Genomic DNA, 27,507 nt, shown 5'->3' on the forward strand with positions numbered 1-27,507 from the left:
CAAAACGCCGCTGCCAGGTAGTTAAAAGTACCTCTCTGATTCTGTCAGACTCTGTCAGTCTCTCTCTGATTCCCTCTCTCACTCCCTCTCTCTGTTCCTCTCTCTATCTGTCTGTCTGTCTCACTCACACACACACACACACTGTGGTCACCTTGTTGAGTGTTCCAATCACATTTGAAACACTCAACAACTGGCCTGCATTTATGGTATTTTGCAGCATTCTGCAGTCATAGGACCAATGCAGGCCAGTTGTTGAGTGTTTCAAATGTGATTGGAACACTCAACAAGGTGACCACAGTGTGTGTGTGTATGTGAGTGAGACAGACAGACAGAGAGAGGAACAGAGAGGGAGTGAGGGAGGGAATCAGAGAGAGACTGACAGACACACACACACAGACAGAGGGAGGGAGAGAGGGGGAGGGAGGGAGAGAAAGATAGACAGACACAGAGAGAGACACACACAGAGTGAGTGATTAAGTGAATGAGTGAGAGACAGACACACCCACATACACAGAGTGACAGAGAGAGAGGAAGGGAGGGGAGAGAGACAGAGACAGAGACAGACACACACACACAGAGTGAGTGAGAGACAGACACACACAGAGAGAGAGAGAGAGAGAGAGTGACAGAGATGGGGGAAGGAGGAGAGAGAGACAGAGATACAGAGAGAGAGACAGACAGATAGGCACCCAGAGAAAATGACAGAGGGAGACAGAGAGGGAGGGAGGGAGAGAGAGACAAAGAGCCAGAGAGAGAGAGAAAGAAAAAGAAAGAAAGAAAGAAAGTGGGAGAGAGAGATGAAATTAAAAACAACAACATACAAACCTGACTTACTCAAACTATCCAAGGAAATGCAAGGCCAATGTTCACATTAGTGGTTGTGACTTTGTCAGTCATTGTCAGGATGTAATTTTCTCTACATTGTAAGGCAAATTTTACGGAATTTAACGTTATCGATAAATAATATCGTTCTAAAGTTTTTGTTTTATTAGTTGTGTTATTTGTATCCTCCCGACCTATGTGGATACTTGCATGCAGAATATTCTCAATAAAAACTTATTGAAACTAAAAACAGTGTACCATCCTATGTATTTTCGGTTTTAAAAATGTGGCTCTCAAAATAAATTTCAATCGTGGTTTTGGCGAGATTTGGCTCAGTTGAAAAAAAAGGTTGCCCACCACTGAGCTAGGGGAAAAGCAATCCCCCCCCCCCAAAAGATCAGAGTTGTGATTTTAGTCTGCTCCATCTTTGTTATTTATTTGGTTATTTGTTTGGTTTTGATACTACCAGGGATCCTTGTCATGTACAAGCAGTATAGAGGTTAACATCAACCACAACTTTAAAAAAAACCATAAGCATGAAACTCTAGTAGATGGCTCTGATCTCACTTACCTGGAGGCTATTCTGGTGAAGTACTCATATGCATTGTCCTTGGAAAGCTGCAAAGGCTTCAGCATCTCAGCGAAATCCTTGTCATACCGTTTATTGATGTCATCAGCAATGATAGCTAAGCGTCGACCCACCTGACTGTTGATGCTGCACAGTGAACAAATGAACCGGTTAAATTGGAACATGGAGGGAGACTAAGTAAGCATTTAAGAGCCTGTGGTACTTACCTGTTTGGCTCCTGCTGAATTGCGGCAATTTCTGGATCAACTGGCACATCCCCCTCAGTTTGCTCCTGCTCCTGCTGGTATCGATGGAAAGCATAGCTCTGGAACACCTCCTCAGTCTGCTGAGCTACCAAGTCCTCTGCAGAAGAGATAATAGGATCCTTCAGCTTCATTTTGAGCAGATGTAGGTCACAATTATTGAAGCCCAAGGCAGTCTCCTCACGAGCGAATGTCACGAACAAAAACATCAACTTTCAGCAGGACATGTTTTGCCCCCTTCCCTAAAACCCTGAGAATGTGTCTCTTAAGCCTTTAAAGCAGGGGTGTCAAACCTGATTTCATTGAGGGCTGCATCAGGGTGGGGGGAGGGGGCGTGGCTGGGAAGCGTGACCAGTTCGACATGTGGCCCTTTGCTGTTTCCAGGATGGGCCTGCGTGCCAGATCTAAACACCCCTGCTTTAAAGGCATTAACACATCTATTATTCTTCCAACCGCTCCACATCGACTTTTTCCCAAGTAGTCCAGGCCACAGAGATATGGTTTTCCCTTCTTTACTTGCTTATATTATTATCACAAAACCCTCTAAAGCAGGAGAGACATTTTTTTCCTGCTTTACAAATCCAGAAAACTTTCTTCATTGGATTTAATATGTTTTCCCAGTTAAAAGTTGCTCAAACCTGCTTATGGACAGAACATCACCTAATAATAATGTGCCAACATCATCACTCACCTTGATAGTCAAGTCAGAATTTGAATCTCATTTTCCTGGTTCAAGTATTTTCCAATTAATTCTCTTTAAATGTGTTCAGCAACATTGTCTATTATACCGCAGATGCTGATGGAAAAAGGCAGCTTCTGCTTAAGGATATTGACAGAGTTTGACCCACAATTCATCTTTTAAGAAATTCAAATTCTAGGTCTTAACTAATGTGCGGCTTGTTTCTTTATCCCATAAGGCAACTGAACTTTCTTGGGTTTTTTTTTTGGCTTGAAAACGTTTCGCTTCTCATCCAAGAAGCTTCTTCAGTTCATGAAAGTCCAGCTGCTTTTTGAAAAGCACCTTTGGGACAACCACGACCTGGATGATTGACATTCTCCATAGACTTGTTTCATTATGTTGCCAATCCACCAAAAGGGTGTCAAACTCAATGGGAGGGGGGGGGAGCTTTTCCATTGCCTTTCTTATCCAGTTTTGTTTTTTAATCTCAGCAAAGAGTTACAACAGGTGAGGCATGGCATTCTGAATGGCTGTCTTCACATACAAAGGAAGAACTACTTTTACTAAACAGCAATGTAACTATATTATAAAGAGCAAGGAAACTTCTTAAAAAGAACTGTGACTTATGAATTTACAGAACTTAATATCTGACACCTAGGAACAGCAGCGAAGAGCAATGGTGAAGCAGTAAAAACTGAATGGTAATTTGGTCACCGATATATTAAGTAACAGAAAAAAACCCCAAATCATATTATACAATAATACAATAGCAGAGTTGGAAGGGACCTTGGAGGTCTTCTAGTCCAACCCCCTGCCTAGGCAGGAAACCATATACCATTTCAGACAAATGGCTATCCAACATCTTTTTAAAGACTTCCAGTGTTGGAGCATTCACAACTTCTGGAGGCAAGCTGTTCCACTGATTAATTGTTCTAACTGTCAGGAAGTTTCTCCTCAGTTCTAAGTTGCTTCTCTCCTTGATTAGTTTCCACCCATTGCTTCTTGTTCTGTCCTCAGGTGCCTTGGAGAATAGCTTGACTCCCTCTTCTTTGTGGCAACCCCTGAGATATTGGAACACTGCTATCATGTCTCCCCTAGTCCTTCTTTCTCTTAAGCTAGACATACCTAGTTCCTGCAACCGTTCTTCATATGTTTTAGTCTCCAGTCCCCTAATCATCTTTGTTGCTCTTCTCTGCACTCTTTCTAGATTCTCCACATCTTTTCTACATCATGGTGACCAAAACTGAATGCAGTATTCCAAGTGTGGCCTTATCAAGGCATTATAAAGTGGTATTAACATTTCACATGATCTTGATTCTATTCTATAAATTAAGCATGATAGTATCTTAATCTTCCACAATATACTAAGGGCTACTTCACCACATTATCCCAAAGACCATCTAAAAAGCCAGGTCTTCATAGCTTTCCTGAATGAAACAGTAGTAGGAATATGGCTGTTCTCATCTCTGGGAGCGCCTTTTATTCAGAGAAAGGAGGAGAACTGCAGAGAACTCTCACCTAAGAGCCTATGATGATAAAATGCCCAAAGTCTCAATTCTGCAGCAAGCCTTCTTTTTTTTAAATTCATCAGATGGTCAAATTTCACTCAAGGAAGGCAGCCTTGAAGGAGCTAGAAGTAGGGATTGGGCTCAAATTTCCAATCCCCCTTCTTCTCCATCAGTATACACTTATGGGCTGAGTTCTATATATAGGTGAGGTACAGATCAGAGGTGGTATTCTGCCACCTCTGTCAGTTCACGTGAACTAGTAGTGGTGGCGGCTCCGCCCACTTGCCCAGACATCATCACGGACACTCTGTGCATGCGTAGAAGGTTCTGCACATGTGCAGAAGCGCTGTGCGCGAGCGCTCCCTGTTCTGAACCGGGAGTGAAGGTAAGAAGATTTCATGCCTGATACAGATGTCTATAATACTCATCACACATTGTCATAGTCCCGTGATGGCGAACCTATGGCACGCGTGCCACAAGTGGCACGCGGAGCCATTTGTCAGGGCACGCGAGGCGCTGCCCTGTCAACTAGCCAGCGCGCATGCGCGCGCTGGCCAGCTGACTTCACCTTTTTAAAAGCTATTTTTCGCCTTCCCCAGGCTCCAGAGGCTTTATTAGGAGCCTGGGGAGGGCGAAAAGAGCCTCCCCCGCCCCCCCGGAGGCTTCAGGGACCGTCCCTGAAGCCTTCGGAACGCTTAAAACCACCCTCCGAGCAAACCGGAAGTGACTTCCGGGTTGCTTGGAGGGTCGTTTTAAGCGCTCCGAAGGCTTCAGGGACCGTCCGAGGCTTCCCTGATGCCTTCGGAGCGCTTAAAACCACCCTCCGAGCAACCCGGAAGTCACTTCCGGTTTGCTCGGAGGGTGGCTTTAAGCGCTCCGAAGGCTTCAGGGACCGTCCGAGGCTTTCCTGATGCCTTCGGAGCGCTTAAAACGACGCTCCGAGCAACCCGGAAGTCACTTCCGGTTTGCTCAGAGGGTGGTTTTAAGCACTCCGAAGGCTTCAGGGAAGTCTCTGGACAGTCCCTGAAGCCTCTGGAGGGCCTCCGGGGGGGTCGGGGGAGGCTCTTTTCGCCTTCCCCAGGCTCCTATAAAGCCCCTGGAGCATGGGGAGGGCAAAAAAAAATGTAAAAATGGGGGGGTTGCGCGTTTTGCGCGCATGCGCACTGGGGGGGTCGCGCATTGCATTATGGGTGTGGCACGCCTGCACTCGACCCCCCTGCACTCCCCCCACTTGTGGCACGCGAGCCAAAAAAGGTTCGCCATCACTGTCATAGTCCATGCAGGCTGGAATATAACTATCCACAAGTAAGAATTCACTTAACAGAGCAGCAACATGGAAGAAGACAATGCAATCTGCAGAAAAACAACTGGAAATAGGATTATTCCCCCAACCCCGCCCCGTTTGCTTATCTCTCTACACTTCTCTCTCCCATAATTCTTTTTTTTTTAACCCATTAAAACACCCAAAAAGATTTCGCGGAGAAATTTTACTCTGGCTTTGAGAAGGAAGGGGGAAGAGGTGAAATGACTCAGCCCTGACAAACTGTATGAGAAAACATGAGAATCAGGATAGCTTTGTGTTGTCCTTTAAAAAGATAGTACAGATTCTGTTAATATATTCTGAAATGATAAAATAGCGTTCCTAGAATCCCTGTGGTGCCTATTTCTTGATCTGATTTACCTTGGAGGGCTGACAGATATTAATGTTTCATATGCTGGATGAGAAGAAATGCAGAAGAGAAGGCAGCAAAGAAAGAGATCAACCTTTTGTCATTGGTTACTTCTTCTAAACGGTGCCTGCCCCTCCGCCTCCCTATTTTTAGCTGCTTTGATAAAAGACCTAAGCCTATTGCCAGTTTGTGGCCTCTCTACTCAAAAGACAAAGCCACAGTAGAGAGGCTCCATGTACTTTCCCCTCTGTTCTCCTATATTTAAACAGATAATATGATTGTGTGTGCTTAATGGACATTATTTTAAATATTTTTGCTCCATTATCTTTCTTTTCAGCTAGCAAGGGAAGCCAAGAAATGCAAACTTTTGTTCATCTCATTTCCCAACAAAAAAGCAAGACATTTCTATTGCACTAACTTATTTTAAGGTAATTTCCAAAGCAACAAAGATGCTTTCCAACTGCAGGATCATTATCATAGGCTAAAGTGGGAGCCAGCACAATGTGTACACACACACACACACACACACACACACACAGCCACACACTTGGGGTAAGCTTCAGTTCAATTCCTTGCGACTTTAGGTACATGTCCATACTATTTTTCTTAATCACAGCAAGAGCACAGGGATGGTTTGATACTGCCTTCTTCCATGATCTCTCTCCCCCCCCCCCATTTAATGTTATACAGCAGGAGTGTCCAAACTTGGGAACTTTAAGACTTGTGGACTTCAACTCCCAGAATTCCCCAGCCAGCATGGCTGGCTGGGGAATTCTGGGAGTTGAAGTCCACAAGTCTTAAAGTTCCCAAGTTTGGACACCCCTGTTATACAGCCTTGGGACAGGAGCATCTGCAGAATTTGATGAATTTGTCAAAACGACAAAACAAATGTGGAGAGGGTACCACATGAAAGTTGCTTTTTGCATGTACAATATTACAATGAATAAGGGATGGATCTTGTATCACAATTGCAGTGTCTTTTGTGATCTGTACTCCTGTCTGGGATTTCCTTGTGATCCTCCTTCCAAGAGCTAAGTAAGCCTGACTCTGTTTATTTCTTGAGTCCAAACAAAGTCTTGTAGCAAAGAGATTGGAGTGATCTTGAAAATGCCCTCTTCTACAGGACTTTACGAATCATTATGAGGTTCTATGTACTTTTATTTGGATTATGTTATATTTATCATTTATGTTTTATATCTAACAACATTTAAAATCACCAAAGTTTCATGTAGGTCCTATACGCTCCTGCCACTTGCTATATACTTCACCATGTACTTACTGTTATTCCCAAAATCATTTAAGATCAGAAGCAAGTTGATGCCATAATTTTGTCCACACTGCGTGTGCCACTAATACTACTATATTACTGAGTTATCATGTTTGGGCTGCACATTTGACATTCAGCTTCCAGGTGGATTTAGGATTAGTATCTTTATACTAAATGCAATTAAGACATCTCGTCAAATGTTTATGTCATGTATGGCCACTGCAGGTTAAAATAAAACATTCATTTTCAGAGGGCTGCAAAGGACGATAGCTATAACCTACAACCTTAAATGAGATTTTGTGGTAAGTGCAGTGCCGTGTTCTTTACTTTCCGGTTAGGCATGAGTTTTTTTTAACCAACCAATCTGCAATCTTATGAAATATTCTGTGCCCCCTCACCAAACCTTCTCCAATTACATTCTTCTCTCCTTTCCACTCCAACAAGACTGCACTATTACCAACAGCCATTAGGAAAAAAAATCCCCAATGCTCTTTTTGTCTTTACAAAAACATTATTTCCTTTTGCTATCTAAGATTTTTGATATTTTTACAATAAATCTTAGTAGGATTTGTATTGTGAAAGGCAAAATAAAATTAGTATTGTGAATAAGAAATTATACCCAAGAAAGCTGTAATGCGGTTAACATTTTTTTTGTACTACTATAGTTTTCGGAGTATGAGACGCACCTTTTTTCCTCAAAAAAGAGGCTGAAAATCTGGGCGTGTCTTATACATCGAATACAGCATTTTTTGCCTTCTGAAGCCCCACCCCTTCACCAAAATGGCCGTGCATAATCTTATGGAGGCTTTCAGAGAGCTCCTGGGGGGCTGGGGAGGGCAGAAATGAGCAAAAAATGGGCCGTTTTATGCCCCTCAGCCCCCAGCAGCACTCTATAAGCCTCCATAAGGCTATGCATGCAATTTTTTAAACAAAAAACGGGCCAGTTTTTGCTTGTCCCCCCCCCCCCCCAGGAGCACTCTGCAAGCCCCCCCCCCCCCCCCCCAAGGCTATTCATTCATGAAAAATGGACCATTTTGGGGAGGTTTGCAGAATGCAAAAAATTTTTTTTTCCTTTTGGAAAGCTCTTTAACTGATTGATGAGAATTACATTGATCAAGTGCTGTGCCAGCAGAAACAAAGTTAGGTGCTGCAGATTGCCAGCGATTTCCTTCTCCAGCACATGGATAAATACACCTGGAAACATCCACTTACCTACCTACTCCCTGCAACCTAGTTTACTAAGAACACAGTTTCTATTTCTACCATTTCTTAGCAAGTACTGTAAATGAATCCTGAAAAAAAAGCGAATAGGAAAGTGAACTGCCTCTAAAAACAGCTATAAAATTGCATTTGTGTCATATATTATTAACAGAACTTCTGTTACCAAAAAATCAGGCCGCCTATTATTGACCACACTATTTTCCACTGCCTTAAGACCCTTCACCCCCAACCCAAAGGGACACCTGACAGCATAGATTTTATTCTATTTAATCTGCCTGAAAATCTAAACATTTCATCCTCCTCCTCTTCTTTCGTGACATCATTCTACCAGCATCATGTCACCAGCAGTCCTAAAAAACACAAAAGTAAAAAGCACAAAAAATATGCAAACCCCCCCCCCCCATCTTTAAAGGATTCTATTCCAGGTCAGATAAAGATGTAACCTTCCGAAAAAGAGAAAAAAACACAGCTCCATGCAATTTTGAACCACACTATGTTTATGGCATTATATAAGGATCTTTTTTGACATGCTTTTAAATAGATTTTCAAGTTTGGATGTTAATAGCCCATTCTTCTTGCCTCATAGGACCGTTTAAAATTGTTCTACTGTAATCAAGGAGAGAAGCAACTTAGAACTGAGGAGAAACTTCCTGACAGTTAGAACAATTAATCAGTGGAACAGAAGTTGCCTCCAGAAGTCGTGAATGCCCCAATACTGGAAGTCTTAAAGAAGATGTTGGATAGCCATTTGTCTGAAACGGTATAGGGTTTCCTGCCTAGGCAGGGGGTTGGACTAGAAGACCTCCAAGGTCCCTTCCAACTCTGCTATTGTATTGTATTGTATTGTATTGTATTGTATTGTAATTCACTAACAAATTCAAATAAAGCTGGTTGTTTCCTCCTTGCTAGTCCTTCTTGCATTAATCTCCTTGAACTATAAATTGTTGCCTCAAAGGCAAACAATGATTAATAATAAGTGGAGTGATAAATAAGTATCTCATGTGCAGCAGGTCAACGTTAGCTCATACAGCAGGATTTAAAGGAAGAGATGATTATTGTAGCACAAACAGGAAAGAAATGTGCTTGCTGGAATATAATAAAATGATTCCTAATTTGTACAAAAGACCCAGAATTAATTCTCTAGTTTTGTAAAACATCGCACATTGCTAACAAAACTTTTGTATATTTACATTTTATAATTAGTCATTTGTCCCGCCCCCCCCTGTAATGCTTAAAAGGATAAAAATAATAATTGAAGTAGAGCAAATTATGTAACATTATCTAAAAATCCTGCTCATGCAGTATATTTTGCTCCGTATCATATAATTAAGTCTGCTTTGGAACAAGCCTATGTAAGTTAAATATGCTCGATATTCATTCATTTCAATTTCTGCCCAACTCAACCAAGTGACTCTGGCTGGAGTCCAGGATATTTAAGGATGCAAAAACACAATGGTTTACACAAAGATCAAAGTATAAACAAATATATTGGTATTAGGTGCGTTGGAATGTGTAAATAATAGGGGCAATCTTAGAAGGAAAATTATTTTTTCAAAAAATCAGTCATCCAAGTTGAAACAAAGTTAAATATTCAAAATTTTCAAAGTAAAAAAGAGCATATTCATATACACATTCTTAATTTTGATCTCAAAGTTCCAATATCTTAGCAATGATTTTAATTTTGCACTAATTCTGTGTATTTACTTTTTAAAAATTCAGTAAATAAGACATTGTGATCCCAAAGTCATTGAAAACACCACTGTCATTCGTTGATTAGGAATTATTCATAATTACACATCGGGCAGGTGTGTTCTTTTGTACAGTGAGTTCTGCCGGGATATTTGCGGCCATGTAATTACCTCTTTTTCATCTATATTTCAGAGGCACCCTGATAATTTTTATTTGCAATGTCTGTTGGGTATCCAGGATAAATCTCCTTAAAAACTTTGCTCCATTATGTGTAAGCTTCACTCCCAAATGTCTTTTGAGATTCTCAGTCATCCAGGTCATGCTTGTCTCAAAGGTGCTTTTTCAAAAGGCAACTGGAGTTTGTTTTTCCTTGAAGACATTTTGCTTTTAAAAGAACTTTTGAAAAAGCACCTTTGGGACAACGGTGACCTGGATGACTGAGAATCTCCATAGACATTTGGGAGCGAAGCTTACACATAATGGAGCAAAATTATGGAAATATAAGGAAAAACAACGGAAGTCTAATTGCCTTTTGAAAAAACACCTTTGGGACTTCACTCACAAATCATTTCTGGTAGTCATTGATGTTATGAGTTAACTTTGCTTGTTTTGCCAAACATTTTTTTCAATGGTCAATGACTAAAATAAAATTTCTGTCTGCCATTTATTGTGCAGATTCAGAGGATGCAAATGAAGCTGTGGCAATGAAAACATACTCTATGCATTAATGCATACAAAATGATTCTGCAGAACTCATATCTCAAGGCAATGCAGTGGCATAGGAGCCAAGTATCCTAGTAACTAACATTTTATCTCAGATAATCTATACAGCAGGTATCCATTTAAGATTATTATCCCCATATGGTTGAGGCTAATAGCAAGCACTACAGTTTCTTAAAATTTCCAGAGTTTTAAGAGTTTTGCATTGAGAAAATAAGCAATTTTTTTCCTTATTAAATCTGCACATGCAAAAGTTGAACCAAATAGTCTATAAACTGCCACAAAATTTAAGGAGCTGCCAATAGGTGGGATGAATGCAAATGCCAATCCCAAGTGGTTTAGTGTATTAATGAATACATAATAGCAGACTAAATTTTCTTCTAAAACAGAAATCTGTAAAATTATAATCCAAAGTAATCTTGGACTTGATTCTGAACAATATACTGTCCCGTGTATTATTTGTATGTTAGTGACAAACCAGTGGTGGTATTCAGCCGGTTCGGATTGGTTCGGGTGAACTGGTAGTGGCAACCTGCCAGCACTACACCGTCTTATTTAGCCACGTTTTTTAAGCTGCGCACATGCGTGCAAGCCGCACGGGTGAGCAAAGTGCATGGTGTAAGGCCACGTGCATGTGTTGAAAGTGCGCGAATGAGCGAAGCAAGCTCACATTTTCAGTGTATGGCGAACCGGTAGTAAAATTATGTGAAACCCACCTCTGGACAAAGCTATGCTTAAATTTAATATTTGCACAGCCTTAGGTAACTGCATCCCTGGGATAGGAAATAAAAACCTGCAACAAGTTTATCTCTAATGAGATGTTAACACACTCCAAACAAAATATTTGACAATTATTTTGGGAAACAGCTTGAATCGTCTGCAGAGTCTAATCCAGCAGAATCCCTGGCCCCAATCTAAAAATTTTCATACCTTGGTCATTCACAAATAAGAACAAAAGTCCTCAGAAAATAAATTTACCTGCTGTCACATATTTTAAGATGGAGCTTACACATTGATCAATTTTTTCTAATGACTATTGCACATATGGGTGGATGACGCTGAAATATAACTGCCAAGCTGAAGGAATTATTCAAAATTGTAGCTTAGCTTCCAACAATCTACTATACAATGAACACACTCCAATAATAATTTTGAAACCCTTTCCTTGGGAGCAGGCTTGTCAAATGAGTAAATTACACCAGATACTTATTCATTTTTCCTTCATATCAGAATATAGAAAAAGGATTTTTTTTTCTGGGAAAGAAAAAGGTGCCAATAAATTCTTGGGCACAATCATAAAATACTACACATAGATTATGCCTACCATGACATCAACAACTCCACATTATCAAGAGCTGATGCAGATGTCATTTTATGGTTCCCATATATCAAAAGCTGGTAACTGAATGAAACCTCAGTGGAATTTTCTCCCCTTATAGCTGCTTATCATGTCCAACAAAAATTGTTATAAAGTGACAGCCACCAATAAAACATGAAGAATTATTTCAACCTGATGATTACTTATATAGTACTCCCCTTTATCTCCTTGATACAAAAGCAATACTGATTATATATATAGTTAGTCACTTTACAATGGCTTGATTACATACTTTGGTGCCCTCCAAATAATAGGGATGTTTATTATTGGTCACCCGGCAGGCAGAAGACATGGACGAGACTTTTCTGACACCAAGGCTTTCAAAGAGACATGTAACAGCGATAATGGGGGATGGAGGGGATATCAATTATCCTGATATGTGCTGTCAATCCAACTCTACCAGCAGCCAGAGATGCAACAAATTCTTGGACTCCATTGCTGGAAACTTTACTTGTCGGAGTAAGCAAAAAGAAGCAAAAAGAGAGAGGAAAGTGCTTTCTCCACTTAAGCAAAAGGTTTGGATGTAGTTTTTTTTGAATTTGAGAATTAAATAATAGGAAAAGCAGTCACAGCACACTTATTAATTCAAAGAAAGAAAGAAAGACAGAAAGCCCTAAACATGTGTGCTCAAAATCTGAATTCAAAAATCCTAAACAAGCTTGCTCCAAATTAGAACCCCCCCCCCCCAAAATCCAGGGGCATTATCAATATTAGGTATTAATTAGGTTTTATGTTTAGGATGGGGCACATTGGAAAACAGATGAGGATTGTAACTCTTAGTATATTATTTAGTATAATTTACTGCAATAAGTGAAGGGTTTCTCCCCTTCCTGTATGGTAATCCACCTTCTGTTTAAACCCTGGTGCTTCTGAGCTGGCATCGGGAGATGTGTTTGATGTACCCTATGCCATGATCCATTTGTTGTTCTGATCTGATCTCTCTACATAAATTCCTACAAAAAGCATTGAAATGTGATAAAGCTATATTCTTAGCAGAAGCCATTGCTACTGCCATGCTTAAGAAGATTGCCAATTGGTTATTCATCATCAAAGTCAATGGAAGAGCTGCAGCCATGTTTACCTGATGTTGTTTCTTGAGATGATCTGCGCCTTTCTCCTGTTCTTCTCCTGTCTGCTGAGTTGCTGCCATTCCTTGAGGCCATGTTGGTGGTATGTGCTTTGGTAGAACCGAATTAATCTGAAAAAGACAGACAAAATAGTCCTTATAAATGTTCCAGGATCACAAGCCCGTTCGCTTTCATCACTCAAACGTCTACCTCACTTTCTTTGAAAAGCAATCCTTCCCCCCAAACATTGATCCTTAACTTCCTTAACTTAATTTTTGACACACTCATTTCAATTGTTCTCATAGATATACAGCAAAACAGCTCCTGAAAAGCAGACTGGAAATGAGAGCTGCTTAAAAAACTTACAATGGTTTGAATTGATTCATTCATGTAGAAAATGTATATTTCCTCCTACTCTCACATGGAGATTCAAGGCAGCTTATAAGGATACAAAAACACCATATAAAAGAAATAAAAATAATAAAAGGAAAAATAATAAAATAATTGCTGAGGCAGTGTTGGACATCTACAGATAAATAAAATATACCTATATATGTAATACCCATTCCTTCAATTCTGAGATTGGCAAATTGATATCATAAATAAATATGTCAATATCTGATGAAGTTGCACAGCAATAAGAGAAACATTTATAAATAGATTTAGTCACATACTTGTACATTAGGATTTGTATAAAACATAAGACTTATTATTAAAATGTAATACTTCCAAATCCTAACCAAGAACCTAAGAATTATAGTGTCTTTAAAAAGAGGTAATTCCATGCAGGGTGTTGTTTTTGTAAAATTAGGGTGTTCAGGTCTGATAAACTCAATAATTCCAGATTTGAGAAAGTCTTTTATCTCTTTGATGGTTCCAATTATGCTTGCTGTAAAGCAAAAGATTTCTTTTCCTATAAGTGCTTATTATTAAATTAAACATAGTACAATTCTTAGTTTTCTTGGCCTCTAAAGAATAGATGAGCCATGGTCCCAATTCTTCTTGACAAAATTTTTTATTGGTTTTTCAACATTTATAGGGAAAAGGGTAAATGGACAGGTATACAAATTATGGCAGTTGCAAAGTGTGACAGGCGCCCCTCTCTCCATACTCTTAGTATACATTTATATATAATGCATTGGTATATAATTGATTACAATCAGCATATTAGTTATGTTACTAAATTCAATCAGATTAGACATTACAATATAAAATCCAGATATAATTCCATTATCACTTTCGGTCAGTTTATAATAATATGATTTTCTTGTTTATTTTTGTGATCTGAGTCTTCTTGCTATTGCCCCATCTCCCTCCACTGGCAGAGCTCTGGCCCCTCCCATGTCCTGCGTGTCCGCTGTAGTGTCTCGTGTTTTTTCTAGGAGTGTTCTGTTTTTTTCCATAAAGGCCTGCGCCTCTATGGGTGAATTGATTCCAATTCTTGTCTCCTCCCAGAATATCAGCATACCTTCAGGCATCAACCATCTAAACCACACCCCTTTCTGGTATAATTTATTCGCTAATTGCGAATAATTCTTCCTTTTTTCTCTAATCTTCTTAGGGATCTGCTTCAGAATGGTTATCTCCATATCATGGTATGTCAATGCTTGCCCCCTTTGTACACCCAGAATTTCATCTCTTGTGCTTTTTCTAAGAAATTTAATGTGAACCTCCCTGGGTACATTGTGAGTTCTAGCATAAGCTGAGTTCACTCTATAAACCAGGTCTATATCCCACCCCATCTGTTGTTTTTCTTTATGTGTGTAGTCAGCCAGGATGTTTATCATGATGTCCCTTATGTTTTCCCCATCTTCTTCTATAACATTTTGAAATCTAAGGTAATAGGACATTCTCTCAAATTCTATTTTCATCTGTTGGATGTCAAGATCTTTGTTCCCTTTCTGCACAGCTTCTACCCCCCCCCTCACCTCCTCCACCCCCCCCTTCCACAAGATTCAGTCTTTGTGAGTTCTTATATATTTGGGCTTGATTTTCTTTAATTTCATCTTTCATTTCCCTTAGCTGTTTCTTGATTTCCTCCTGGCCCTGTAAAATTTGTTGAAGCATTTGTTGAAAGTCCATCTCTGTAGTCTTATGTTGCATCAGTTCTGTTATCTTTGACTGTGTGGCTGGACTGGATGTTGCGGATGTTGGAGCAGAAGTGGCCAAGCCAGGTTTTCCAGGAGGGGGTCTCTTGGATGCCATCCTTTATAACGTTAGAAGTTCAATCCAAATATGAAGTAAACAGTTAGAAAAGAAGGGTAGCCAGGTGAATCCGGGAGCAGAAGAACCAGGCAGAAGAGAGTCTCTCCAATAAGTCTGGCAATAGATAGAAAATTTCCCCTAGAAGGTTTAAAAAATACCAATCCACAAGAGATTCCTCTGGGAGACACGGAGACAAAGACCGGAAGCCTGAATTTTAAAGGTGGAGTCAGGTTTCAGAGTTCATAAAGACAACGGAAGTGTGCCATCTTGCCCTGCCAGTTTTGGGCACAGAGGCATAACAGAGTTTTAAAAAGTTCCAAAAGTCCTCAAATCATTGTAATATGTAGGATTAAATTGAAAAGAAAATCATCTCAGCCTAAGTGAGGCTTCATTCGTTGGCTCTCCCCCCTCCTCCTTCCCCGGGGGCTGAGAGCAAAATTGTTCCTCGCCGCTTGTCCAAGGGGGGGGGGAAACCCCCCTCCCTCCAGCCGCACCTCCAAAATGCTCCGAAAGTTATTTTAAAGTTTTAAAAGGCTGAGTAAATCTTCATGCAGAATAAGGGATGAAGAGAGAAGCAACCTCACCGCACTGCAGCTGCTTCCTTCAATTGTTGCATTCTCCAGTCGGCTTATAGCGAGGCGCGAGGCGTAGGAACGCGAAGCGCCCTCCGAGCTTGCTCCCCGGTGCCTTGGGCGCGTGAGAGACCTCCTGCCGGCCGCCGCCGCTGCAGGAGTCCTCTGCGATGCCGCCCCTCCGGCAGGACCCCTCTGCGGGGTGTCCTGTGCCCCCCAAGGAGTGGGGAAGCCCACCGGGGAGCCGGAGCGGGCAAAGAGCTGCCCGCCGCCGCCGCCGGCACCGGAACTCCCGCCATGGTCCCAATTCTGATACCTGCTTTCTCCCAACTCCAGCTTAAATGTATTGCTGTTAGTTGTGAAGTCGTGTCCAACCCATCACGACCCCATGGACAATGTTCTTCCAGGCCTTTCTGTCCTCTACCATCCTCTGGAGTCCATTTAAGCTCACTCCTACTGCTTCGGTGACACCATCCTGCCACCTCATTCCCTGTCGTCCCTTTCTACTTTTGCCCTCAATCTTTCCCAGCATTAGGCTCTTCTCCAGTGAGTCCTTCCTTCTCATTAGGTGGCCGAAGTATTTAACCAGCTTAAATTAGAGATGTTTATATCTGAGATGGCATGAAACCACTCATTTTTAGCCTTTCTTTCAGCAATTCTGGACTGCTTTTTAAAAGTAATGGCCATTTTTATCTTTTAACAGAATGAGAAGTTTGGGAGTTATTTGCTTATGTGCTCAAACTCATGTAGATCTACTCAAGGTAATATGCAGCTGAAGTTAAGGCTGATATGACTAAGCAGAGAATCTGGTGCTGCTCTGAAGGGCTGGCTGACAGGCTAGTAAACAGCTACTGTTGAAAGAGGAGGGAAAGAAAATGATGATATTCTGGAAGAGTATGATATACTCAGTCATTTAATGGGTATACAACGTAATGGTTGGCTTGGTGCCCTGCTTATTTATTTCTGATTAATGCAGTCCAACAGTTCTAATCCCCTTCACAATCCCATAAATCTGCCCTGAAAAAACCCACTTTACAATCTAATGAGACCCAAGGCCCAATTTCTGACTCAATTTCAGTTAAATACAGATGTTATTAATTGTTTTGGAGAGCCCCTTCTCTTGCTTATGTAAGAAATTATGAGGTTTAAATTTATCAGCTTCCGTGTCTTCCTGGGTCAACTTCTGTTTTCACTATTGTTTGTCACATGCAATGGTTTCCAAGAAATCACCTTAGGCATAATTTTGATAAAGAAAGGGTTTCATGACAGAAGGAAGTTGCTGCTCTTTGCATGCAGCTACTGCAGGAGTTGGAAAGTCAGAAGAGGCAAAGGTCTGTTTTAAAGTTAGCACTAAGGACCTATATGACTTAGACAAACTGATAAGCAGTTGCTTATTCCTGGCTTTGCTTACTGATGCATCTATTTACTTGGGACTGGTTCTGGTTCCTCTTTCATTTCTTCTGCAAAAGAAAACTACTAGCATTGTGATGAATTAACTCTTTTCTAGTTGGAAGGAAAGAGAAGAGGTTGACCAGGAGTAAGGTGGATGAACAAAGGCAACCCGTGTATCCTTGGGAGACGTGAAAGAACAAGTTAAGGATAAATTGTCACGGAGACCATCTACACCTGTGGTGCCTGGGACTCAAAATGTCGATATATCAGTCAATCAGCTGTTAGAGGCCCTGAATTTGCTTGTACCTTCATAGATTTATTTTACATTTCTAACATGCAGGATGAAAATGTTTTTTAAACTTTTTCTATTTTAAACAGAGACTGAACCAAAAGAAAGCTAGAAAAAATACAACGCCAGACAAACTAAGAAACAGAAAAGATAAAAACATTCCTTATAAGTATTTATAATAATAAATATACTGCTATCATATATATTACAAAATAGATCTATCATAATAACAAATATTGCAGCACCTTCTGATTAGTAAAATATACTGCCTTTTTCAAACTAGAGAGATCATGTATTTGACAAACACTGCTTAACATTTTAAGTATCACTTTTCAAATTTCTCAATATGATTCTTCTAGCTCACCCATTTGATACACCCACAATTCCTGATGTAAAGATTCCAACATTTTGGTAAATCGTTCAACCTCATATTAACATACTTAACATTTAGAGAGTTTCCTATAAATTTACTTATACATATTAGCACACTATTCCAAAAATATATAACCATGACCATATCATATGGGTCGGTGAATCCTCAAACATTTTATACTGCACTTCCAAAATAGAAAATCTGATGTCCATCTTTTAAAATATATTCTTCGGAGAGCCCAATACACCCGAAATACATTTTAATAATCTATAACAATCCATTTTAACAATTAATTTATTGATGGAAGAATTTGATACTTGGAGGAATAGAAGATTTTAATATGTCCTGTGTGGATTGCTTAATACAATGTTAAGTCTCCAGGGAGCCTTTACAATAAAAGACAGGTTGATGTTGAAGTTCTTTGTGCAGCATAATCACCTAAATAGTCTTGTGGTTGCTATAATGTCATCTGGTTGTTGGGGTCTAGCTTTTAGATGAAATCCAGGGAGTCTTGCCTTCTCCATAGGCACGTGAATATGATAAAATACCAATGCCTCTGTAGGAGTAGGGAAAATATAATGATTCATTTCCTTCTAATATGCCTTATCGTTAAAGGAGGTGGTAGTCTTCAAATTCTGAGATAATGTGACCCTCTAACATGATAAATCATATATGGTTGTATGGGAACTCCATTCCCCATGGATAAAAGGCATTATTTCATTGGGCTAGGGCAGTGATGGTGAACCTATGGCATGCGTGCCACAGGTAGCACACGGAGCCATTTGTCAGGGCACGCAAGGCGCTGCCCTGTCAGCTGGCCAGCACGCATGCTTGCACTGGCCAGCTGAGTTCACCCTTTTTAAAAGCCATTTTTCGCCCTCCCCAGGCTCCAGAGGCTTTATAAGAGACTGGAGAGGGAGAAAAGAGCCTCCCCCCGCCCCCCCGGAGGCCCTCCGGAGGCTTCATGAGCTTCCCTGAAGCCTCCGGAGCACAAAAAACCAGCCCTACAGGCAAACCAGAAGTCACTTCCTGTTTGCTCGGAGGGTTGTTTTGAGTGCTCCCAAGGCTTCAGGGAAGCCTCCTGAAGGTCCCTGAAGCCTTCGGAGCTCTCAAACGACCCTTGGAGCAAACCGGAAATGACTTCCGGTTTGCTCGGAGGGTTGTTTTGACTGTTTCGGAGGCTTCAGGGAAGCCTCCTGAAGGTCCCTGAAGCCTCCGGAGGGCTTCCTGGGGGACAGGGGAGGCTGTTTTCGCCCTCCCCATGCTCCTATAAAGCCTCTGGAGGCAGGGGAGGGCGAAAAAAGCATGCAAAAATGGGGGGGGTGTCGCGCCTGTAGTACGGCATGCACACTGGGGGGGTCGCACATTGCATTATGGGTGTGGCACTCCTGCACACGACCCCCCTGCGCTCCCCCCACTTATGGCACGCGAGCCAAAAAAGGTTCGCCATCGCTGGGCTAGGATTTGGCAAGAAATATACTACATACAGTTTTCTAAGGAGATTCTCAGTCATCCAGGTCAAGGTTGTCCCAAAGGTGCTTTTTCAAACTTAAACTTCAGATATATACAACACTAACACATTCACAGAGATGCTGGGGCCATGTATTTAGTTTTAAGACATCTAGTGGATTTCCAATATGTGGCAATAGTTTGTCACATGATCAACTGATATCAAGTATTATTAAAGTATGCAGAAATGAGAGACTGGTCCATCTCAATGGGGTCAATCCAATTCTATCCACAAATACATTAGGTTTCAATAAAATCAAATTACAAAAACCTTATCAACTTTTTTTCAACAGAACAGATTTCAATGCCTAAATGTAAACATTTTCTAAATCAAATAAACACAACAATATACCAATATTCCTTTCAGATTATCATGCTGTTATTTAAGGATCTTGACACACAGAAGCCTTGTACCTCTACTAAGAAATGTAAGCAGGTGGACAACTGATTAGTATCACTCATGATCCAAGCCTGAAACCCATACCTGAAGCCTATTGCAATCCCTTCTGTAAATTGCTTGGGACTCTGGTCAACTACCGTTTGAGAACCTTTGTGTAAAGAAATAACTAATATCTGCAATGGGATCTTAAATTCTAAGTAAATAAGGGTTTAGTCTTAAGCCAGAACATTTTCTTCCCCTTACTTGAATAAATTTCTGAGTCCTTGAAATGCCACAATAATCCGTATTTTTGTTCAGAATAATTAACAGATGGATAAATGGGAAAAGACATATATCATCGTCTATGAGGGCACTCAGTAACAAATTATGGTACTGGCAGTAATGAAATAATCTGCTGAGTCTATTTTATACTTATATGACGGAATTCTTTGCCACACTTAGAAAAGAATAGGAAACACCATGAGAATTAGCCCACTTAGATTATGTCTAGCTGTGTGTGTGTGTGTGTGTGTGTGTGTGAAAACATTTTTTCAAATGTTATTCCTATTTCATTATTTATTTGGTGGAAAGATGTCATGCATGTTGGCAGCTAATTTTGTACAATGATACAATTGTTCAAAATCACCACGGAGACTCCATTGAGCCCTTCATACATCACTGAAATGAAAAACTAAAGCCATTAATAATGGCAACTGATGAATTACCACTGCATCAAGTTATGTCAGTGAGACCAATGTTGCCAAGGAATTTCACAGAATTCTAGATCTTTAAGTTTCCTCAAAGGTTTTATTCAAAATAATATTGGGTTGCACTAGGAAGGTAATTTGTGTAGCATGATTTACCACATTATGCCAGGGCTGAGTATGCCCATTTTTCCTCTACTGACTGTTTACTTGATAATTCATTTACAGATACATAATTCATTTAGCTGTTCCTTTTTCTCTTTATTTGCACAGAGTTGCTATTGGGGAAAAAACTGTCAATCCTGGATAATATAGCTTGTTGTCTGAAGGCAATGGCAAGTGAATATAATATAAAATGTATTATTTTCTTCACAGCCCCTGCCCATTCAAAAATTCTGGCTGATGGAAGCCCTGATGTTCTGCCTCTTTGTCTTATGTAGAGATTATTTCCTACACTCTGGTTGTTATTTTCCCCCCTAACCACTATTGTCCCCCCCTCCCAAGACTGAATTAATGTTAGAACTTGAGTATGCTGGAAAGGCATAAACCAAAGATATAATTTGTGCCTAGTCTACCACCCATATGGCAAACTAAATGACACAATATTTGAAATTATTGCTAATGAACTGCTTTAAAAAATCTTAAGATTTTAAAGGAAAGAAATAATATAATCAGTATATGCTTTGATACTGCTTGGGCATAGATATAATAACCCTGATGTGTTTATTCAGAAAGTGAATATTTCAATACTTTAGATGACATAAGATCATCATGTAGTCCAGCATTCTAACTAACATAGTGTCCAATTAGTTTCCAATTGGGAAACTTGCAAGTCTGGACTAGTGTGGTATCTTCTTTTATTGGTTCCCAGCAAACTGCATTTAAGGCATGTTGCTGATGACTGGAGGGGGGGGGGCACAACAGATTTTCAAAGGAGTACCATATTTTTCAGAGATGTTCCGGAGTATAAGACGCACCTTAGTTTTGGGGGAGGAAAATAAGAAAAAAAAAACTTCTGCCTCTGCCTACCTGCATCGATCGGTATTCATCAGGCTAGCGTCCTTCGCAAACAGCCTGGTCACATTAGCCTGATTTAGCACGAGCAGCTGATTGGTGGGTTGATCGGCCTCCCAGAATACCTCCAATCAGTTGTTCCCAGAGGTGAACTTTAGCAACAGGTTCGCTGGTTATGCGTTCACGCACGCACTCACTACGATACTCATTGGGGCAGATACGCAACTTCAAAAATGCAGCTGATCGTTGCAAGACACTCCAGTGAGTACAGCAGGCGAAGCGCGGAACTGGTCCAACAAGGCAACAGCTCTTCTGGCTTGCCATTTTGGCCTCTGCGGCTTGCTTTTTCACTCTCCTAAATCTCTGCTTGAGAGGCTGAGTTTGCAGCCTCCAAAAGATCCAAAAGTTCCGATTGAGAGGACAGGTGGAGGCCGAAGAGTGGGGGGCAGTGGATGGGTGCGGCTACATTCAGTGTATAAGACAGCCAAATTTTCACCCTCTTTTAGTGGGGAGAAGTGTGTCTTATACTCCAAAAAATAAGGTACTTTGAATATCAAAGACCTACTCTATAGACGAGATACTGTAACAGAGAAGGCATACTTATAACAGAATGGGACAACTCGCCACAACCAACTCACCAAGCTGCAGAACAACTCACCGCGGGGACAATTAGACAATTCAAATTAATTATTTTTAATATATATTTAAATTTTTGTCATTCGCATTTCATTCTGCATCCTTTATTTAATTATTCTATTCCACCATTTCTTTGATATTAGTATAGCACCTGTTCTGCTGCGACTTGGTCGCGGCAAGTTGGTGAGGTGAGTTGCCCATGGTGAGCTGGCTGTAGCGAATTGTCATAGATCCTGTTTACAAGACATTGATTAATGGATGGGACATGAAATATGCCTGCTCTATCAGACTTTGAGAAATAGACAGAAATGAGGGGATAGAAGTGATCCCTCAGACCAACTCTCTGCCTTCATTTAATGATAAGCAACCATCAAAATTCCTACCTGCTAACAGCCAAATCCTCTATGAACTTGTCCAGTCCTCTTTTAAAACCATCCAAATTGGCTATTGTTACCACTAGACTCTTTGCCAACTTTCTTGCCAGACAGGCTCACATATCCCGTCTATTGTTGCTCATTTTTGGACATAGAATTTACTCTTTAGCTAGAGAGGCAAATAAGATTCTTCTCCAATTTCTAATTAAAGTTATAATTTGCAAGAGGAAGACAAAAAGCTGCTCTAAGTTTAATAGCCTTTTGTGTTTTCAATCTGATCCCTTTTCTCTGTCAATGAAGGGAAGAGCTGGATGAAGAACCACAAAAATGATTTGGAAAAAGCGCTCAGGGGATCATGGGAATCCCACATCTCTCTCCTATTCAAAAGCCAGAATACATTTCTTCAAGATTTCCCCCCATTCAAATAAATGCAACTTGGAAAGGAGTATCATCTTCAGGATTGTGTGGAAGCTTGAAAAATGTTGGTCAGCTTTAATGAAATACCTATAATACTCAGAGCTGTTTCCAATAAAAAGACATCTCAAGCAAATTATGGTACCTTATTCTTTTCTTCCTTCAATTCCCTGCTCCCATATTCCATTGTAATACAACAAAAGACAAGCTGCTTTCAATCACCACTTTTTCTTTCACTGCTTTCTCTTGCAGTCCTTTTCCTCCCTCTCCCCTTTAATTTTCCTGGTTCAGTTTTACACAAGACAGCAATCCGTCCTGCTGCTAGAGAACTAGGTTCAACAATAACCGTAACTGCCAAGCACAAACGAAATGATGCATCACCAAGTCTATGAACACAATTAGCAAATTAATACAGGAAATCCTCGACTTACAACCACAATTGAGCCCAAAATTTCTGTTGTTAAGTGAGACATTTGTTAAGTGAATTTCCTCCCATTTTACAACTTTTCTTGCTCAACGGGCCATTTCCAGCTTCCAAAGGCCTCCGGGGATGTGGGGAAGGCCATTTTCACCCTCCCCAAGCTCCTAGAAAGCCTCTGGAGCCTAGGGAGGGCGAAAAACGGATCCATCATGCCATTGCACCCCAAAAGAGAGCGTGGGGAGAGCGTGGGGTTGAACGCATGCGCAGGAGGGTGTTGCGTGCATTCACGGGAAGGGCACATAGAATTATGGATGTGGGTATGCACGCACACCCCCTGTCTCCCTGCTTTTGGCACGCAATGGCAAAAAGGTTAGCCATCACTGCTCTATTATGTTCCTCATATGCAGTTGCCAACCTTGTGAATAATCTTTGCTTATTTTTACAGCTCTCGGTAGTTATGGGCAGTGATAACCTCAGTGCAAATAATACAAGACTCCTCTTGCTTTCTTAGAGTAAACAATCCATTGGGCCTTCCCCACACAAAATAATTTAAGAGCCTTCCGTGTTAACTTCTTGTACTGCACTTCTCTCACCTTTTATCACAGTAAATCATTTATCACACATCACACTTGGTTTGCCTGTAGCAAGCCTACAGAGAACATAAGCTTGACCTAACACTGAGCCAGGTTCTTACGAAGCCCTATTTGAACTTTATTGTATCAAACATAATGGCTATTTTGTTAAACAAATTATTCCAGTTGCTACTGGCCCAAATGCCACCAAGTGCTTGGAAAATGTGTCTCTAAACAATTTAATACATTTGTTTAACCATGGCTAATTAAATAAGCAACAGCTGACTGAGTTTATATATCCCATTCTTTTTACCACGTGGTTTAATTTTGGCTTAGCGTGTTTTGTGAACTCATCCAGATTCTCTCAAATCGTGAAATATACAGGAGCTAAAAAGTGTATTAAACGGAAAAGTCATTTTGATAATTCATTCAACTGGCATCTAAATTGGGGGGGGGGGGGAGGTCGGCGATTCTATTTGTTTCTTTATTCTCTTTCACAGTAAATAGCAAAACTAAGCTAGGATTGGTTCTTACTTTGATATAAGGCCATCAAGGAATACCAAGGCACTTGGAAGCCCCCCTCCCCCCAAAAACCTCAGAAGGTACTAAGGGCAAACCACTTCCCTACTGCTCTTAATAAATCTACACTGATAACAAAACACCAAGAATAAATCTCAACTGAAGATTTATTCTTGAAGATCTGGAAAAAAAACAATGTTAATTTACACTGGCATGGAGTATTTATACCACATCATTCTTGTCATTTTGCAGCTATTTGTTACTTTTGTATATTGTTGCTTATTTAGAGAAAAAAACAAGTATGAAAGTAATTCCTTGTTTTTTTTTCTCCTTTATTTTGCCTTCCTGCTCCTCATCTATCCCAAAATTAAATTGGCAATTGAAAAGGAAGAGTTGTGACTAATAGATTGAACCTAATAATATTTTTCTAATTATTATGAAAGTGAAAGTCAAATATCTCTGGGCTATCCAAATTAGAGTAGAAGCCACCTAAAGCCAGTCCTATGCTATTTTTTTTGTCCTGAATAATTCATTGTATTCGTATTTGTATAGGAGAAACAATTAAAATGATTAATTGTTAGGTAAAGGAGGTTTAGAAAAGCCTCATTTTCTGATGCCTTATATTTATAGTATTAACACAGTCAGATTTAATAATAGTTTAATCTTTAAAGGAACAATTATAAAATCATATTTCTAAAATTATCCACCTTATAATGCCATTCATAAACTGATGCAAATATTGCTGTAAAATACCTTGGTAACTTCCAGATATATGAACTTGAATTCCCTGAATTCCCCAAGCAGTAGGTCTACTGCTGACAATTCTGAGAGTTGAAGTGCATAGATCTGGAAGTTGCCAAAATTGGAAAACAATATTCTAAAGCCATATCATAAGTTAGATTTTGACCAATTAAATTACAATTAAACTATCTACTAACCAACTCCATGCAAACGCATGAATTGCAAAGCACAATGCATCTTAAGTTAAAATCAAACGGGCTAGGTTCATGCAACCCAATAAGGTCCCGTCTCATAGGCTTCCTGTTGTGACAAACCCTTATTATTATTACTTTTTAAATTCAGGTGAAACAAATGTTAACTCTGGCAACAGTACGCTTCATACTTGTGATAACCCCTCTTGCTGTGGCCGGTTAAAACGGAAGTTTTGAGTTAGGGATACCATTCGCAACGGTATCGGAGCAAGCCTTACACTTTCCGGGGCTCGTTTTAAATTGCGTTTTTGTTACTCCCGAGAAAAGTCAGCAAGTATTCCGTGCAGCCCTACATTATAAGGCACAAGAAGAGAGGAGCAAGTCAAAACAACCACCGATGAACATTTATAACGCACCTGGGGAAATTTGTCACTGTTAATAGTACCATCGTTAAGAAGGGGGGGGGGGATGAACGTAGGTCCGTTAAGGAAAGCACGGACACCCCTTGTAAATTTCACGCCCCAAATTAAAAGCTTATTAATCCGGAGTAACTGCCACCACGTAGTCCCCAACTTACAATATCTATCTTTCAAGGGCGAGAGCAAGGTTTTATCCCCAGCGATGCACCGCGAAGCTCGGAGGAAAGAGGTGGATTGCCGCGTTCTGTTTTTCGGCGATCTCTCGCCTGGAGGCTCGTCCTTCTCCCCGGGTCCTCCCTGCTTGACCCTCCTGCTCCTCGGAAGCACCTCTTAGGCCTGCGGCGCACTTTTGCTCAGCCGAGCAGGCGGCGCTTCAGGGCGCAAGCGTGGCCAGCAGCAGAGCCTCGCATCCCCCGCTCCACCCACCCACGAGAACCGAATCCCCCCCCCCCCCAAGAAATAGATGCGATATTTCTTCCTGTTTTCCTCGGGCCGGGAAGAGGCAGAAGATCGCGGCTTATGCACGGCTCGGGCATCCCACGACGCCAGGACCCGCCTTCGCGCGGATTCCCCGCCTTTCCCGGCCGCGGCAACTCACCGCGCTCCTAGGGATCGGTGGCGGCGGCCGCGCCCTTTCCACCCAGCCGGCTTTTCCAGAACAAAGTTGGCTCAGCTCTTGCACCGCTGTCGTTCTCCGCCGCCCGCGGTCTTGCGCTGCAGGGCAGGAGAAAGCCAGACAGCCTTTGCTCCGAAAGGAAGGATGAAGTCCAATGATAATAATAATCATCATAGATGCAAACCAGGTGAAAGCAACGGGACTTTATGCAGCGCCCTCTAGAGGAGGGGTCTCCAACCTTGGCAACTTTTAAGACTTGTGGACTTCAATTCCCAGAGTGCCTCAGCCGACTTTGCTGGCTGAGGAACTCTGGGAGTTGAAGTCCCCAAGTCTTAAAATTGCCAAGGTTGGAGACCCCTCCTCTAGAGGTCATGTCCTTCGTAGCTGCTGTATGCTGTGCAGGAAAATCTGGGGTGGAGAGGTGGGAGGGAAATCGCTTCCTTTTGCCCTGCGCGTAGGGGGCTCGGAAGCCTACGTTCGTATACGTGGGTCAGACTACTGGCAAGTTACGATTATGGGAAGCGGAGAAAAAGGGTTTAAAGATTCCAAAAAGAAAACTTGCTAAGTCTATACTAAGTCTATACTTAAACTTGATTGCAGAAAATAGGACTTCAGTAACAGAGCGGTCAATGCCTGGAATGCACTACCTGGCACTGTGGTTTCTTCCCCAAACCCCCAAAACTTTAACCTTAGACTGTCTGCTGTCGACCTCACCCCATTCCTAAGAGGTCTTTAAGGGGCGTGCATAAGCGCACCAGCGTGCCAACTGTCCCTGTCCTAATATTCCCTTGTATTTGTGTTTATTTCATGCATTCATAATCATGTGTATACTTATATCTCTTATCTAATTCATGCTTGATGAAATAAATAAAAATACGACAATACCATTCATCCGGTGTGTCCATTGGTGGTGGTGGTGGGGGGAAGGGTCAGTGGTGACTCCTGGACTAGTCCCTGTACTTTGGAAGTGGTTTGCCATTGCCTCCTCTCTAGGGCTGAGAAGGTGACTGGCCCAAGGTCACCAGTTGGCTTCATGTCTAAAGTGAGACTAGAACTCAGGGTTTCCTGGTTTCTAGCCTGATGCCTTACTCAATGCTTCAAACACCATATCTCCCTATCTCTCTCAAAACCATTTTTGCTTCTTACCACTTCCTACATTGCCTAGTTTCTCATCTTTCTCATTAACTCCATTCAGCTGTGCATTTTTGCAAGCTTCCTCTTTTTCTCCACTCATCTACCCTTCTTTCATATATTTCTTTTGTGACTTGATTCTTAATTCATCATTTAAAACACACCCAGTGTTGCCAAAGTTCAG

The 27,507-nt window shown here is 41.1% G+C and overlaps 1 protein-coding gene across 2 annotated transcripts in view; it reads right to left on the bottom strand.

Moving 5' to 3' along the window:
• BAK1 (BCL2 antagonist/killer 1) overlaps window positions 1-26,375 on the bottom strand; it is a 37,119-nt gene extending 10,744 nt beyond the window's left edge. Inside the window, exons 1-4 of one of the 2 annotated variants that reach the window (XM_081947273.1) lie at window positions 26,175-26,375; window positions 12,867-12,983; window positions 1,618-1,753; window positions 1,394-1,537 (exon numbers count right to left, since the gene is read on the bottom strand). In XM_081947273.1, the coding sequence (XP_081803399.1) occupies window positions 1,394-1,537; window positions 1,618-1,753; window positions 12,867-12,948 (362 nt within the window). In that variant the 5' untranslated portion in view covers window positions 12,949-12,983; window positions 26,175-26,375. Of the gene's footprint in view, window positions 1-1,393; window positions 1,538-1,617; window positions 1,754-12,866; window positions 12,984-25,734; window positions 25,975-26,174 lie in introns of those variants that run through there. The other variant, XM_081947274.1, reaches the window with a different exon arrangement.
• Window positions 26,376-27,507: the final 1,132 nt, after the last annotated feature.

This window comes from Natrix helvetica (genome assembly GCF_964273705.1).
Source record: "Natrix helvetica genome assembly, chromosome: 3".
NCBI classification, from domain to species: Eukaryota; Metazoa; Chordata; class Lepidosauria; order Squamata; family Natricidae; genus Natrix; species Natrix helvetica.